The following is a 17190-nucleotide window of genomic DNA, read 5'->3' on the forward strand; positions in this document are numbered from 1 at the left end:
GTTATAAAAAGCTGAGGACACACTACAAGATTTGCTTAAACAGATTTTTACCCACAATTCCCAGTTGGGCAAAGTCTGCACCAGTCTGCGCTAGTTGGGGACTGTCTGCACAAAAATCTGTTGGTGTGTGAGGGGAACAGACCAGAATCAAACTTTTTTTGAGCCAAATCTGGACTCAATCAGGAGGAATCATCATGGTTTAACAAATCATGTAGTCTGTGATCCAACATCAGTTTTTACAACCTGGACCTTATTTCTGGCATAAAATACGATTGTTTACTCACCCATATAACTTTGGTGTCATTTGGAGTAGTTCGGAAGATATTTAGATCCATGTATATCCACCGAAATGGGGCACCGAAACACAGCCTCTAAATAACACATTTTCTGCCGTGAAACCTGTTCATTTCACCAATATTTTGTTATGATACACTAGTGCTATTCCCCGTTGAGTCCAGAGTTACCTGTTATCATCATCATCCGAGATCTGTAGATTGACTTACTAACCTCTGACCTTGATGTCATCTCTGAGCGCCGCACGGCTTGTTTACCTGTAATTGGCTACTGCTAGTTTTTTGTAACATGGCTGAATATTTTTCCGGGGAAAAGCACTAGCGTATCATAACAAGATACTGGTGAAATGAACGAGTTTCGCAGCAGATAATGTGTTATTTAGAGGCTGCATTTCGGTGCCCCAGTCACTCCCACTATGTGAATATATGCGGATCTAAATATCTTCCGAACGACTCCAAATGACACCAACGTTATATGGGTGAGTAAATGATCGTACTTTATGCCAGAAATAAGGTCCAGGTTGTAAAAAACGGTAGTTCCCCTTTAAGGGTGTGATCCCCAGACAAAAGTTCTGACATGCCCCAAAATGGACGATCAGCAGCGAGCGTGGGCACTGCCGTCTACTGCTGTTCTGTGGTTCATGTACCAGTGCTCAGTTGTGTATAATGGCATACGATGCCAGGTGTGAACAAGAGCGCTTCTGCATGTCACAACTGTAACCGGTGACAAATGCAACAGGAGGCATGCTCGCAGGCGAGTTCAACAATTCATTAACTTGGATGCGACCGCAGACCTTCTATCCGTTGCAAAATCTTTGTGGGCAGGGGAAGTTGGGCTGGCGTCCAGGAAATTCCATAAGGAGCAATGTCAGTGCAATCCCTGGTTCTTATCTTATCTTACTGTGCCTTGACATGCATAAAAACATTATGCAGAAGAGTGTAGGAGGCCACGTAAGCCGACGCACATAACTGTCAACTGTGATTTGCGACGTCTGATGTTGTTAGTTTAAATGATAACATACAGTATTTCTTATTTAGCCTTTGTGTGCGACTAGTGCCTAATGAACACTCAAAGACTTTGCATGTTTGAGAGATTGCTTTATTACAGGAACAAAAGAATACGATTTATGAAACATGTGGCTGTATAAATCTGATAAAAACAAGACATTTGGACTCTTCTGTCTTTGCGTCTTCACTCACTTTTAGTCTCTAGAAATTTATGTTGAGACCTGGTCCCTGGAGCATGATCAGGATTTAATGCAATACCAAAAGATTCTTGGATTAGAGTACACCTTGCAACTTGATTCACCTTAAATGAACTTAGTGTATTAATCCACATTTTTGTGTTTATAAGAAAAATTTTAAATGCCTTCTTTTGTTTGACACTTCCCAACCCCAGGACAATACAGTTTTCGGTGACATATATACTCGCCTTCAGGTGGATGGCATTTTTCATTATGTACGCTAACTACTGCATCGCTAAAATCTTCTGTAGGACGTCTCAGAGTTTCAGAGTCTTGGACGCAAGGATCCAGCCACAGGTTTGTCCGAACAGAACTCTTTCCACCAGGAGGGACGTTCCAGTACCTGGCTGCCCTGCATCACCGTCGACCACAGGTTCTTGTAGATCTGTGGAAAGTGGAATCAGAGAGGAGAAGGTGTAAATGTTCCAAAGGAGATCTATCGAGGCCTGAATTTATCAATTACGCTGAAGTGGTCGTCGGTTGATTAGCAGTAAACGTACAGGAGTATTCCTAGAGTTACTTCCAAAGCAAAGAATTTAGCTTTAATATCCTTGTCCTCAACACATTTTCCCAACAGAAGTGGACTTTCTGTGGATCAGGCTTCTTCCAGTGCATCCCACAGATACTTGATCAGTTTGGGATCTAGTGAATTTGGAGGCCAGGTCAACACCTTGTGCTGTTCTTCATGTCTTGTTGAGTTGTACCTAAACAACTTTTATTGTGTGTACCTGGTCTGGTCTAGGTGGGTGCTACATGTCTAAGCAACATCCACCCCAATGAATGCCAGGTCCAAAGGTTTGGTATTGTCATGTGATCAGTGACTAGTCGACCTGATGCTTAAAGTAGCAAAGTCAACAAACTGATGAGTCGACTCGTCTCTACAACCCTTAGTCCAGGGTAGACTCTAACCCTGGACTAAGGGTTGTAGAGACGAGTCGACTCATCCTGCCCGCCTTATTGTGAGGGAGGCGTACAGGTCCTGACGAGAAGGCAGCTTGCAGCCAATTGTCTTCCACATCCTCGGCAGCGGCAGCAGCATACCAGATGGTGATGGAGGAGGTGCACCATCGTCACCTTTGTGCAGCTTGAACTTCTTCAAATGCAGGAAGTACATCCTCCGCTGAAGCCTTTTGATCAGTTTTCTTTGAAGTTGTTGGTGGTGGACTACTGCAATGCCCCACCACAATGCTAAATTGCTATGGGGTGGGGGAGGGGGTGCCTGGTCTGGTCTAGGTGGGTGCTACATGTCTAAGTAACATCTACACCAATGAATGCCAGGTCCGAAAGTTTGGTATTGTCATGTGATCAGTGACTAGTCGACCTGATGCTTAAAGCAGCAAAGTCAACAAACTGATGAGTCGACTTGCCTCTACAACCCTTAGTCCAGGGTTAGAGTCTTTCCTGCCCGCCTTATTGTGCAGGAGGTGTATAGGTCCTGACAAGAAGGCAGGTTGCAGCCAATTGTCTTCTACATCCTCGGCAGCGGCAGTGGCAGCAGCGTACCAGATGGTGATGGAGGAGGTGCACCATCGTCACCTTTGTGCAGCGTGAACTTCTTCAAATGATGCAGGAAGTACATCCTCCGCTGAAGCCTTTTGATCGGTTTTCTTTACAGCTAGTGGTAGGAGACTACTCCCCAATGCTAAATTGCTATTGGGTGGGGGTGCCTGGTCTGGTCTAGGTGGGTGCTACATGTCTAAGTAACATCCACACCAATGAATGCCAGGTCCAAAAGTTTCCTAGCAGAACACTGAATTGTCACCAGATGTTATTTACTTCTCCTGGTCATAATGTTGTGGCTGATCAGTGTATGTCTTTACCTGGCCATCAGCACAGCCAATAGGTGAGTTGAGAATGAAATCAGTGGGCGCAAAAACGTCCACCAAAGACACAGCGTCGTCCTTCAGCTGGTGGAGATAGAGGAAAAGTCATTTAAAGTCAAATGAGCAATAAATTCATCATTCGGTTTTATTAGACAGACAGGAAGACACAATACTGAACATGTCATATACAGTCTATGGTTCAGACTGTCAAAGGAATGCGGACTAATGCAACCCAGACCACCTGTTTGTTCACATCAGTACTTAACGCCGGTTACTTGTGATCAGACTCCCCGGGACGGACGTTAATGAAAGGTCTGACTGGGGCCTGAATTAGAGGTTTATAGGTGTATCTGTTTATAAGAGCAGGATAGCTGATGTGAGACCAGGCAAATAAAAGAGGACAGATGTTTTTGTACCTGTGAGCAGAGAGTGAGGATGGCCATCTGGACCAAGTCTGCAGGTTTCCTTCCACTCAAGTAATTACCTGGACAGGGACAATAATACTGCGTTACCAAACCTTCTTTATCGTGTTCATTTCTCTGTACATATACAACATAAGAGTAGAGTACATACCTTGGTACAGCGTGGCCATGTGGCTGCTGAGGCTCCACAGTCCGTACAGGGCACACAGCTTCCTCAGCACCGGTCTCAGACCAGCTGGAGTGTCCTGGTCAGTCGTCAGCTCGTGAAATCTCTGCAGGCAGTCGTGTTCAACGTAGGCGATAGCCAGGGACCTGCAGTAGTATACCTGGACACACAAACACACGTGTGAACAAACATGTACAAACTTGTCCATCGACCTCTACAACCTCACCAAACATCCACACAGTGACTTCCAGCTGCTATTTTGACGCTGCAAGAACGACTGCCCAGATACCGATCTGGATCGGGTCATCCCTAGCGCCCGTCTTACCTGGCTGTTGTTATGGGCCTCGAACTCATCCTTGGACATGGCTCTCTGCTGCTCCAGCCTCTTCTGACTCTCCACCAGCAGGAAACACACCAGCCACCTATAGGCTGCCACCGGCACTGATACGACAAACAACAGGGAGAACACCCACTACGTTAAAGCCAGTCACAGCACAGTGTCAAATACTGAGGATTTATGGAATCTAGTTCCTGATATTTTTAAGAAAATCTAGTCATCCACCACTGGATTATGCTCTGCAGGCTAACCAAGTAGCCAAATTGTGCCACAGATATACTAGATTCAGTTCTTGACATTTAATTTATCAAAAGATATTGAAGTTATAGAGACTATCAGTTTAAATGCATTTACATCCAAATTGGAGAAAGAGTTGCAGCTCTTTAATATGTAGCAACCCTCAGTTTTCCTGCCTTGATTCAAAAGCTGTGGACAGGTGTAAGATATTCCTTCATTATATCATTAAATTCAGCAGCAAGTCTGGAGTTTTAATTTGGAAACTTGGAGTGATGAAGATAATGTTTTCAAGCGTAACTAGAGCTCCCCCTGGTGGCTGGCTGCAGTATAGGCCATAAGCTCCACCCTCTCCATGTTAGTGGATGGGACTTGGGCCTAAAACTAAAACACTAAGATACACGTCAAATATATTTTTTTCAAGGATGGTTTCTGTCATTTTAGGTAGTTAATATAATGTTGATGCATATTCAAGCGTCATTTTTTCTGACAAGTTATGTTTTAGTTAGTTATTTGACGCTATAGAAACAGGATGTGACGTAATGATGACTACCAGTTATTAATTACATGAAAACGTAAAAATCTAGCAATGGTTTGGTCCAATGCAAGGAAGTGGAGACACTTTGTCCATATTTATATACAGTCTATGTAATGGACACCAGAAGGTTATTGGATTTTTATTTTTCTGCATACGTTCTGATGATGACACAAGCATATTATTGGTTCTACTTTATTTTCTGTGAATGGGTTAGGGTAAACCAAGAGAAACTAATTTGGTTTGACAGAAAAAAGAAGATAGATTTTGGGTAATTCTTGAATTCACAAAATTGCCACAATTGCCAAGAAATTTCTAAGTTTCATCATTTCCTGGAATATTCCTGATGATCTTACCCGCAGAGTCCATACACTCCTCCATCGTTGTTGCCGTGAACTTGCTTCCCAGGATCTTCTGGTAATCATCCAGGAAGTCCACAGTGCGAAGGGGAGACTTGATCCTTGAACCTCCTGAAACCAGACAACGAACACTGAAGCTCTGGAGACGACTGGACTTCCATTAATGACCGTTAAAACCGTTCACATGTCACCAATGTTGTTACAACTTGTTGAAGGTGAACAACAGAGCTGGACAATCAATAACCAGTGAGTCTCAACTGATTAACAGAGATTAGCCCTATTTGCATGGGACACATTTTCTTTTCCTCCAGTAATTTGCGGTGTAATTTTGACAAATTACAGGCTTGGCCCGATTCACGCGGGATTAAGATCACAGACTATTATTACACCTTACTAGAGGTCTCGTGCAAATTGACCCACAACTATCTCAGCAGAACAGCAGTCGACTGCACAATTATGTCAAGACTGGCGGCAAAAATAAGACAAAATAAAAAGCTTCTTAAGACTTTCAGCCTCCATCCAAACTATCCTTTGGCTCTTACATTTTAAAAGATATCAAACGTCTCCAACGCTGCCCTCATTGTGCAACATTCTGAGTTGTTCCTAAAGTGTTTTTGTGTGTGTGCCTGTGTCAGGCTGCAGATATGTATAGCCTGTATAAAAACAGGCAGCACCACAGCACCATCAACAGCAATTAATAGTACTCCACAGTGTGTTGTTAGATGGGATAGTGTAGTAGGTAGCCTTCATTGCTATGGGGTGGGGGTGCCTGTCTGGTCTAGGTGGGTGCTACATGTCTAAGTAACATCCACACCAATGAACACCAGGTCCAGACTAACACCGTGTTTGGATGGGATGTAGAAGAACCCCTCTGCGCTACACATTTCTTTACGGCTTCCATTTTAAGGCGCCGTGACGTTTAAAAGTCGTAGCCTGCAGGAAATAACATCGCCCTGACGAGACGGAGGACTCACCGTGGAGTTTGCCACTGAACTTGCTGAGCAGGTAGTTGCTGGTCTGCTGCAGCAACACGTTGTTGTCTCCTTCGTACGTGCAGTTGGGATCATTGTCACCACGCAGGTCACCCAGACGGTTCACTGCAAGAAAAGAGAGAGAGTCTTAGTTTTGCCTGTGCATCTGTGTGTGTTTTGTTTTAGGGATGCACCAAAAATTTTCGTCCGAAAACCGAAAAATTTTGGCTGAAAACGCCCCAAAAGTGCATTTTCGTTTTTTGGCCAAAAAATTTCTGACTTTTATCGCCGAAACAACACGTGCAAGCAACAACCACAGCAATTTTCGGCCGAAAAACAAAAATGCACTTTTGAGAGAAAAGTTTTGGTGCATCCCTTTTTTTTTGTTTTTTTTTAAATTGGTGTCTTAAACTGACTGGCTAAGTATCCATGTCCACCGCAGGCCTCCCTGCACTCCTGGATCCCCCTCTGAGCCGTCCAGGAGCCCAGAGGTTTGCTGCAGCAGCCTAGAGCATGGATCTCCCTGCCCAACTCCTCCTGCAAATAAAAGATTTTGGTTTTTGTTTTTGTTTTTTAAATCCAGAAATGAGACATCCAGATGCACCAGCAACCCTCAAAGCTTGCTCACTTGTCTGTCGCTCTTGTCCCTCATCATCTGTCCAATCTGGAACTCCACGAAGTTCATGAAGATGGATTTGGAGAAGTGTTCGATGGCGTACGCCGCTGCCAGGTACGGGATCAGACGCCATTGCTGAAGGGGAACACATTAGCAGAGCAAAATTATAACAGAGCAAAGAAGACAGGACTTCCTGAACATGTTGTGCATGAGCCATGAGCCAGTCTCGATTTTGACCTGCAGCTGGTACTCCAAAACAGGAATCTCCTCCGCGTCTTTGGGCCCAAACTGTTTCCTGGTGGCGGAGAATCGAATGGCCACGATCAGGGCCAGCTTCAGGTTGGTCAGAGCCATCCTGGTGATGGATATTCTGCCCCCGGACAGGGCGCCCAGAGAGGCCCCGAAGCGCTTGTTGGGGTCCTGGGGGAGAAAGAAAAATAAAGAAATAAAGAAAATGAAGAGAATAAGAAATCGTCCATTGGGTTACAAGTGTGCTCATGATGTTTCATTCCTTTGTGCATATTTGCACGTCTAACAGAGTGCTGGAGGTTGTATTTCTTGGCCAGGTTGTCATTGCCACATATCTCCAGGACATTTAGATGTTTACTGTGCTCTGACAAGCACACTCCAAGAAGTGAAGTGGCAGTGAGAAGCAGCTATACAAGGCTGCCTGCAGGACTGCCATGTTTGGGATTGAAGGGGGAGATTCCTACGCCTAAAAACTTTAGTTTTCAGTGGTTCTATATATGGTTTGATGTGCACAGCTCTCCATGTCTGGCCTTGTCTGAGTCACCTTAGACTCAGACAAGGCCAGACATGGAGACTATAAGAGTTAACAGATCTAAGAGTCCTAAGGATCAGTTTTGCTCCATTTTACAGAAAACCAAAAACCATTTCACTCCCCAATCTATGAGTGGATGTACAGTAAGTGTAAGCCATGGGTTCCTTCTCATACCGGTGACGCAGCCTTAGCTCTTAGGAGGCTTGTGGTGGAGATCTGATCTGACCTTGAACGGCGTCACGTAGCGACCATCAGGGTTGACGTCTCCCGTCTTGTTGAGCAGGTTCTCCCGTGGAATCCTCACGTTGTGGAACATTGCGAACCTGCCGGGGTGTAAGTGAGAGTGTGAGAAGAAATGCCACAGTCTGAAGATACGTCGATCAGCCGCAACATTATGACCACTGACAGGAGAAATAAATAACATCGACCATCTTGTGACAGTTCAGTGTTCTGCTGGGAAACTTTCAGACCTGGCATTCATTGGTGTGGATGTTACTTAGACATGTAGCACCCAGCTAGACCAGACCAGGCACCCCCACCCCATAGCAATGACACTCCTTGATGGCAGCAGCCATCCCCAGCAGGATGTAGACTGACGCAGAAAAACATGAAGAACAGCACAAGGTGTTGACCTGGCCTCCAAATTCACTAGATCCCAAACTGATCAAGTAGGATGATCCACAGAGGCCCCTCCCTTCAAAGGCCCCCCACTAACAACATTCTGTTCCCAGACACCACAGGACACCCTCAGAAGGGTGCCCATACGCCTGATTGGTGTATGGGCATTTTTAAACATAAAAATGCCCATATGTGGGCCAAATTTAATATGCCAATTTCAAAAAGACACTGTGAACTATATTTTAAATACTGTATCTGCTATAGTAAAACCATTCCCATAGCTTTTCTGTATATAGATGAATATAAGAATATTTCCTCCACTCAGATAAAGGAACATGTCACCTACCCATTATCTAGTCCATTCTGGCCCAACTTCTTGCCCATGTCTCCAACCAGTACACCGGGCAGAGCCAGCAGGGTCTTGGGATCTCTCACCTGGAGCACAGTGGTTACAGTTAAACTAGAGGCGTATTATTATCTGCCTAATTTAACCGTCTCACCTACACAAGAAGAACCCAGAGTACCTCATACTAAAAACAAAGCAGAGTATCTCTGAGGGAATGACAGTATGATCCCTTAGTTATGCTGCAATAGGCCTAGGCAACTGGGGGACAATGGAATGGGCACATGTCCTCTACTCTCTTCTCTTGCGCATTGAGCTCTTATCCTCTAACTTATTTTCTCTGGCTCCGAGCTCCTGTCCTCAAATTTCTTTTCTCTGGCCCCGAGCTCTTGTCCTCTAATTTCTTTTCTCTGGCTCTGAGCTCTTGTCCTCAAATTTCTTTTCTCTGGCTCTGAGCTCTTGTCCTCTAATTTCTTTTCTCTGACTCCGAGCTCTTGTCCTCTAATTTCTTTTCTCTGGCTCTGAGCTCTTGTCCTCAAATTTCTTTTCTCTGGCTCTGAGCTCTTGTCCTCTAATTTCTTTTCTCTGGCCCCGAGCTCTTGTCCTCTAATTTCTTTTCTCTGGCTCTGAGCTCTAATTTCCTCTCCAATTTCTTCTCTGGAATGGAGTTTTGTGTTTCTGACCAGTGGAGCTCCATACTATATCTGTTGTCATGATCTCATCAATCTGCCCAGTCTTCATGGCCTCCTGGCCTCCTGGTCAGAATCTACATGTATGCTTTAGTCAGATGGATGGCTCTTAGGATTTAAAATCATCCCTGTTGGAACATACAGTTTATTCTTGAATCAATTTTAATAATCACTTTTGTTCAGGGGCCACATGCAGCCAAGTTTGATCCCTAGCAGGCCGGACCAGTACCATAATAACTATAAATAAATCCAGATGTTTCCCTTCGTTTTACTGCAAAGAAGAACAAGAAGTCTTGGTCCGTGGTCAAAGTTCGGGCTCTTACCGGAACAACAAAGGAGTGCAGGCCGTGGCACGCCCCGTCAGGTGTGTAGAGCTGAGCGAACACAACGGAGTGGGTGGCGGTCTTCCCCAGGTTCCCCACCCAGAACTTGGCAGCCTCGAAGTCCGGAGAGTTGATCACAAACTCCTTGAAGAAAGAAACATCCAGAAGGTAATGTTTGGAGATTTCTAAAATTAACTCCATCCTTGAAAAATCCTCCACAGCAACACACTCGCTGGCTTTGGTACAGAAAGATTTTTACACCTTATGTGCACTGTACCCAATTGCACATGCACGGTGTCAGTGTTGGGTTCTCTGCACCGACCTGCGTGGAGGGATCATACGTGGCGGTGGTCCTCATGGCTCTGGTGTTGCTGCCGTGGCTGAGCTCAGTCAGTGCAAAGCATCCATATGTCTGCAAGCATTACAAAAAGGCACATGATGGAACATCAGCAAGTGTGATGACGCCATTAGATGTAAAGCTGTGCCGGACTCTTACCGTCATGTCTGCGGTGTTTTCGACAAATTTCTTGTGTCTGTCCGAGCCTGAGCTGGCAACAGTTGCTCCAAACATCTGACACAGAAAACATGTTTAGCAACTTTTCTTGGAATGAGACAAATAAAGAGAAATACTAGCATTGTAGGAGGGGTACAACTTATTGGCAAACAAAGCACATTAGCTATTGGCATGTCTGAACTGGAAGATGAATATACACCTATCAGCCACAATATTACGACCACTGACAGGAGAAGTAAACAAATAAAACAATTCAACGTTCTGCAGGGAAACATTTGGACCTGGCATCCATTGGTGTGGATGTTACTTAGACATCCACACCAATGGATGTCCATTCTCTGATGAGTCACAACTGTTTTGGGAGACCTACACAATATTACGAAGGTGGTCATAATGTTATGACTGATAGTTGTATATCTTATGAGACTGATCTGAACACTCCCGATGGAAATAAGCAAATATATTAACACTTAGCCGCTCACCCCAATATTGAGGAAGAACTTGGCCACCAAGGCCCAGTCATACATGCCCAGACAGTCAGTGAGGATCACCGTCTTCCAGGGGTTAGCCATTGCATCTTCTTTTGTCAGGAAGTCGTACCGAAAAAGTTGCTTCACCCTGCGAATATAAAAAAAATTGTATAGTTTTAATTTTCTTTGTATATTGATATGGATCTTGTTTCCACTTTGTATTATTCTTATCAACATCTCAGCAGCTCAGAAAGCTCCCTGGTCAGTTCATGACTCAGCTTACATCGACAGTAAATGCAGATAACTTGTTGAGAAAACCATCGGCAGGACTTAGAAGGTGTCTTTTAATCGATAGACCTGAGACTTTATCCATTTCTGCTCATTTGTTTTCGCTTGCTTTTGGGACTTTTGGCAGTTTTGACAATACAGGGCTAATTATACGACCACACTTTAGATTCTACATGCTTTCCACTTCGTTACTGCAGCTTTGATCACTTCTTGATTTCGCAAAACAACCAAGGTCATAACAACACAACGTCCGTTTATTAATCACAAGTTAAAAACAATTAAAGGCCTTAAAAGGGAGTTTGTGTTAAGGCAGTAATATAGAACTTAGGGGAAACCTGAGGAAGGTCAGTTCTCTCATTTTCTCCATAGGGATGTCTTCACCAGGCCGACGGGCGAACAGAGGATCATTCTCCAGAGTCTTGAACACATGTTGCTGCAGCACATAGAAGACAGAGCGTACAGGCTACTGAATGGGCCACTCAAATGTTGTTCAAACAGAAATTTCTTTTGTTTTAGTATAACGTCTCACATTAAAAACTCTTACATCACACAGATCACAGACTTATCAAAAACTTTACCCACTCTTAAAGTTGCAGAGACGAACACAACAGAAAATAAAATGTCAAAATGCCTTAAATTACTAATTATCTGTACAATAGATATTGTAAAGGACAGAACTTTCAATCAAAAAGCGAAAATTTCTTCTGCTTCTTTTGGGATTTCTGGCAGTTTTGACCGCACTTCAGACTCTGCTTGCTTTCCACATCATTGCTGCTGCTTTGATCACCTCCTGATTTCTCAAACTACCAATGTCATGATAACAGAACGTTCGTTTATTAATGACAAGTTAAAAGAATGTAAAGTTTAAATTAAAAAAAAGTGAAGGTGAATTGACTCACATCTGACGTTTTCGTCCTAAATTAAGCTTTTTCTATCCTGGAGAATCACTAGTAGACATGAACATGAACATGTGAGCATACTTCATGAATTTGTTGTACTCAGAGGTTAAATAAAGCCCCTTCCCCAGCACCTTGGTTTAGCTTTAGCATTAAAATAATAAAATACACACTCAAATATAGTTTTCCGAATTATACTCAAAGAGGCCGACCACTTGAAACCCTTAGCGTTAGCTGAGAATCTGATGTTACCTTGAATTGCAGCACGTCTTCTCCATCTAGGAAGAGGCACATGTCCTTCCAGTTGAAGGAGGCCTTTTTCCTGTAAACATCCAGCGGACCACTAGGGAGGTCGGGCACGTTTTGGTCCATCTTCTCGTGTTCAGACTAAAGGGATTCACACTTCAGGGACATAAGGCACTTTACTCTGTGCAAAACAGAAGAGGAAATAAGACATGTTATTTTTAGTTGAAGATTTTCAAAAATATGTGAAAAAGTCACCTTGGCCTGGAAGTAATCAGAATGACAGTGTGACAAGTTATAGCCCACTGACTGACCCGAATCAACAATTTGTAATAGATTAAAAGAAAAGGTGCAGTAAGTAAATGCAGTAAGATGAGATAAGGTCAGGTACGACACGTCACGTCACGTCACGTCACGTCACGACACGACACGACACGACACGATAATGTGCGATAAGGTCAGGTAAGGCATGATGGGATAGGAACGTTATAAGGTACGATACAGTACGATACGATGCGATGCGATGCAGTTATCGCAAGGTATGGTTCAGATAAAGTAAGAGTAGGTAAAATATGATAACATGCCATACGATAAAATGTGATAATGTAAGGTGCGACGCGATAAGGTCATGGTATGGTAAGGTTAATATAAGGTAATGCAAGGTAATATTAGGTACGATATGATACGATAACATGCGATACGATGAGGTAAGGTAAGGTGCGATGCGATAAGATTCGATGAGATTCAATAAACTAAGCTAAGCTACGCTAAGACTAGGTACAATACGTTACAGAATGGGATGGGATGCAAAAAAATGGGATGCAATAAATGTGGTAAAGTACGACAGATACGATACGATAAGGTTATGGTAAGGTAAGGTTCAGATAAAGTAAGATTAGGTGTGATATGATATCATGCGATACGATAAAATGCAATATGGTAACAAAAGGTTAATATAAGGTTATTTAAGGTAAGATTAGGTACGATATGATAAAATATCCACCATCGCCTTCAGACTTGCTCTGGGGGTTTCAAACCGGATGTTGTCAAGTGTATTGAGACAATTTGTATTGTTATTGACGCTATATAGATAAAATTTAATTGAATGCAATAAGGTAAGGTGCAATGAGATAAGATTCATTAAGATTCGATAAGATAAGGTACGGTACAATACAATACATTATGATGTGATAAGAAAGTATATTTTTGAAATGAAACAGTTAAAGACAGATGTCATTACATGTCTGTGGACTCTCCTTGTCAGACAGTTCCATAGTGGAATTTGACTTCAGAACAATAATGGACTACACACCATTTAAAATAAAATACCTCAGTATTATTTGCCTCTATGCCTTGCACTAATACACATAAGTTATGTATTACGGCCGTGGGCTTATGATGCAAACAGAGTCTTCCAGGTTTTCCAGACTTTTAAAATTTGGGTTTTGTGCAGGTCTCTAAAATAACTCACCTCCACGCCGAGACAAGCGAACAAATATTAGCTTATTGTGCACGTTGCCGTTGTTCATTGGTCTGGTACACCGGGTCAAATCACATAATTAGATATAAATGTAGTCTATTGCCCACGGATTCGTAAAAGAAGTGTTACAATACATATTAATGAGTTGAGAAGTTGAAGAAGTTGGCAAACAATACATTTTATTTTGGGCTTTATAAACAGTTAAAGAAATGACCTGGGGGGACAGAAAGGTTTCTGTTTGTCAAGATCAATATTGACTGACACGGTTTTTGACGAATTTGACACTGAGCAGGCAAAGCATGTTATTGGAAGCTACTAGTTCAGATGGAGGTGGGAAGAAGCAGCAGGTTTGTGAGTGTGTTGCTGGCAAAAGGTCACAACGGTAAAGTGCCTCAGAATCCAGAGGCCAGCCAGCTAAAGAGGGAGAAAATTACCGGTCAGAAGCCAAGGATCAAATGGCCAGGTGCAGCAGATAGTAGGCAGTGGGAGGACATCAATAGCGATTTTAGCTAGTGCGCTAGGTAGGTTTAAAGGGACGCCGGAGAGTAAGCTGGAGAAAATGGGAGATCTCATTTATGATTATGGTAAGGAAAGATGTGGTGTGGTTGAGAAAGAAACGTAAGAAACTAGAGGAACAGGTAGTTAGATCTACAATGGCAATGGAGGTCATTATTAGGGCTTCCAAACGGGTGGTAGGTGGAGAAAGGCTGCAGTGGGCTTGTGCAGTCGGAGCGCCGTGTATATCCATATAGTGGGAGTGAATGGGGCACCGAAACGCAGCCTCTAAATAACACATTATCTGCCGTAAAACTCGTTCATTTCACCAATATTTTTTCATGATACACTAGTATCATGCGTAGCGTAGAGGGGGGTGACTCCAGGACGCTGGAATTCACTGTTAAGCCTTCTTGAGGTGTCGTGGGCCTAACTTAACGAAACATCGGTGAAGGGAGGTGCCCACTTGAAAACCCCAATGACATGCTGCATACTGCTGTTGACTAGGCCAGGTATCTTGATGTCTTCATGTTGGTTGGTAGCGATATTTCTTTGTTTGGTTATCTGCTGAGCGGGCCATACAAGCCAGCAGCATTTGGTTAGTTAGTTTAGATAATTAATCGTCATATCTCATGACCGTAGGTTTGTTGGGGTTCTCAGTTGGACAGGGCCTCTAACTGTGTTTTGACTGGGATCTTGGCACAAGGGATTGTAACATCTAATCCTGTGCATTAACGAATTCTAAATATAGACAACACTGGATAACAGATTCTTTAATCATCAGTGCCTCTGGTTGGCATTAACTCGGCTCCCATGTTACGTTGTTTGCTCTTTGCCAACAGAAAAAAAAACACACCAAATGTCACTTCTTGCCTGGACAACGGACTTTTTCCTCAGGCCCTGCTGCGTGATTTAAATCCATGAGTGCCTCAGTGGCCATTCCATTTGAATTTAGTTTGTTTCTGAAGTATTTTTTCATTATCTTCTTTATTATTATTATACAGTTCCATCACGGAAAAGACTCTATCGCCCGTGTTTCTGAGCCTGGATGTAGGGATGTCCGGTAGTGGCTGGTCAGATGATTGCAGAGCTCTTAAAAACTAGTAGTAAAATTTTGAAATTAATCCTAAAATGGACTGAAAGCCGGTGTAGGGATGCCAGCTTATTTCTGGCATAAAATACGATCGTTTACTCACCCATATAACTTTGGTGTCATTTGGAGTCGTTCGGACGATATTTAGATCAGTGTATATCCATATAGTGGGAGTGAATGGGGCACCGAAACGCTGCCTCTAAATAACGCATTATCTGCCGCGAAGCTCTTTCGTTTCACCAATATTTTGTTATGATACACTAGTGCTGTTCCCCGTTGAGTTCGCAGACATGCAGCGGTTTGTTGTTCTTTGGCCAGCTGTTCCTCTCTCTGCCTCCTCATCCTCCTTTCAACGAGCTCCTCATCCATATACTCTGGCTCAAAACGGTAAGGACGTCCATCATAAACAAAGTTGTCGTCCACAAAATCAGAAAAATATTCAGCCATGTTGCAAAAAACTAGCAGTAGCAAATTACAGGTAAACAAGCCGACCGTCGCAGGTGCTCGCACGGTGCTCAGAGATGACATCATCCAGGTCAGAGGTTAGTAGGTCAATCTACAGACCCTGGATGATGATAACAGGTAACTCCAGACTCAACGGGGAATAGCACTAGGGTATCATAACAAAATATTGGTGAAATGAACGAGTTTCGTGGCAGATACTGTGTTATTTAGAGGCTGCATCTCGGTGCCCCATTCACTCCCACTATATGGATATACGCGGATCTAAATATTGTCTGAACGACTACAAATGACACAAAAGTTATATGGGCGAGTAAACGATCGTATTTTATGCCAGAAATAAGGTCCAGGTTGTAAAAAACGGTAGTTCCCCTTTAATTTAAAAAAGAACGTCTTGACTATACTGAACTAACGCTTGTCAAGTTTAAAGTCAACAAACGACGGCACTGTGAAAACCATCAAAGAGAACCGGGCGTCCAAATAATACGATTTTCAGTTTTGTTTTTATTTAATTTAAGGAAGTTTTAGAGAATATAACTAAATAATTCAGCTGGATTTGAACTCCCTAGTGGGTTGAAGTTGCAAGTCTGATAAATATTTATTTTATTTGTTGAGAATACATTTGAGTTTGTTTGTTTTTTTGTTTTTTTGCTGATTCAGTGTGACCTCGAAGTAACCAGAGTAGTTGTTGCTGTTATCAATAATCAGAGCAGAGTTCAAGGTTTTCAGTCAGCTCTAAAACTAGTCTGGCTGCAGGTTCAATGTCCAGACTACAGCAGCAGTCTGTTCTCCTGCAAGATCTCTGCAAGGAAGTAACGACTGACACCTGGATGAACATGGAAAAAAGAAGAAGAAGAAGAAGAAGAAGAAGTGCAAACTAAAGTGACAACCTTCATTAAATAACAGCAGCTCCTCAGTGACCTCAACAACTACGAGACAAACTTCCGCTGAATGCTCGACAACACCAGGAGCAGCTGTTTCTTCTTCTCTCTACGTTAATACGTGACATCGTGTAGTCGTGTAGTTGTGCAGGTAAACGACTCTTACCTGACAGGTCAGCGTCCGCGTCGCTCCCACTTCTTCTTCGCCTCTTTTCAGACTGAACGGCTTTCGACCGAGGGGGAACTTCCGGCTCTAGCGATCCCGCTTCCGGTGGTTTGCATTCCTTCAGAGTAAGAGTATCGACTTTATTAGGTAGCAGATTTAACGGAATAAAAATATGTTGAAATTAGGTTTTTATTAGATAGATAGATAGATAGATAGATAGATAGATAGATAGATAGATAGATAGATAGATAGATAGAAAGAAAGTAATGTAGATAGATAGATAGATAGATAGATAGATAGATAGATAGATAGATAGATAGATAGATAGAAAGAAAGATAGACAGGAGGAATTACATTTGGCAAAAATATCAAAAAAGTAAAAAAAGTGAGGTAGAATGTCTAAAAAACTATATAAACGTACAAATTAGATATAAAAACATTCAATATA

General features: G+C 42.9%; 1 protein-coding gene across 2 annotated transcripts; it reads right to left on the minus strand.

Annotated features, from left to right (window-relative positions):
- Positions 1–1364: 1364 nt before the first annotated feature.
- On the minus strand, positions 1365–16828 carry acox3 (acyl-CoA oxidase 3, pristanoyl). Of its 2 annotated transcripts, none has more exons than XM_084541143.1 (19): positions 16743–16828; positions 12175–12349; positions 11362–11459; positions 10751–10886; positions 10251–10325; positions 10077–10166; positions 9755–9898; positions 8746–8834; positions 8008–8104; positions 7238–7420; positions 7013–7135; positions 6801–6921; positions 6388–6510; positions 5411–5521; positions 4274–4389; positions 3934–4108; positions 3777–3844; positions 3358–3444; positions 1365–1922 (listed from the first exon to the last, which is right to left on the minus strand). In XM_084541143.1, the coding sequence occupies exons 2-19, from the start codon at positions 12292–12294 to the stop codon at positions 1803–1805; spliced, it is 2076 nt and encodes a 691-aa protein (XP_084397269.1). In that variant the 5' UTR covers positions 12295–12349; positions 16743–16828; the 3' UTR covers positions 1365–1802. The 2 variants fall into 2 exon arrangements, with proteins under 2 accessions (XP_084397269.1, XP_084397268.1); XM_084541142.1 differs by having other exon boundaries at positions 1366–1922; positions 5411–5524.
- Positions 16829–17190: the final 362 nt, after the last annotated feature.

This window comes from Chelon labrosus, assembly GCF_963514085.1.
Source record: "Chelon labrosus genome assembly, chromosome: 1".
Classification (NCBI taxonomy): Eukaryota; Metazoa; Chordata; class Actinopteri; order Mugiliformes; family Mugilidae; genus Chelon; species Chelon labrosus.

Coding starts and splice junctions, on each gene's coding strand:
- acox3 (XM_084541142.1), bottom strand. CDS start 12,294: ATGGACCAAAACGTGCCCGACCTCCCTAGTGGTCCGCTGGATGTTTAC. Junction 7,421..8,007: donor GCTACGTGACGCCGTTCAAG/GTCAGATCAGAT, acceptor TTTCTCCCCCAG/GACCCCAACAAGCGCTTCGG. Junction 1,923..3,357: donor TTGGCTGTGCTGATGGCCAG/GTAAAGACATAC, acceptor CACTTTCCACAG/ATCTACAAGAACCTGTGGTC.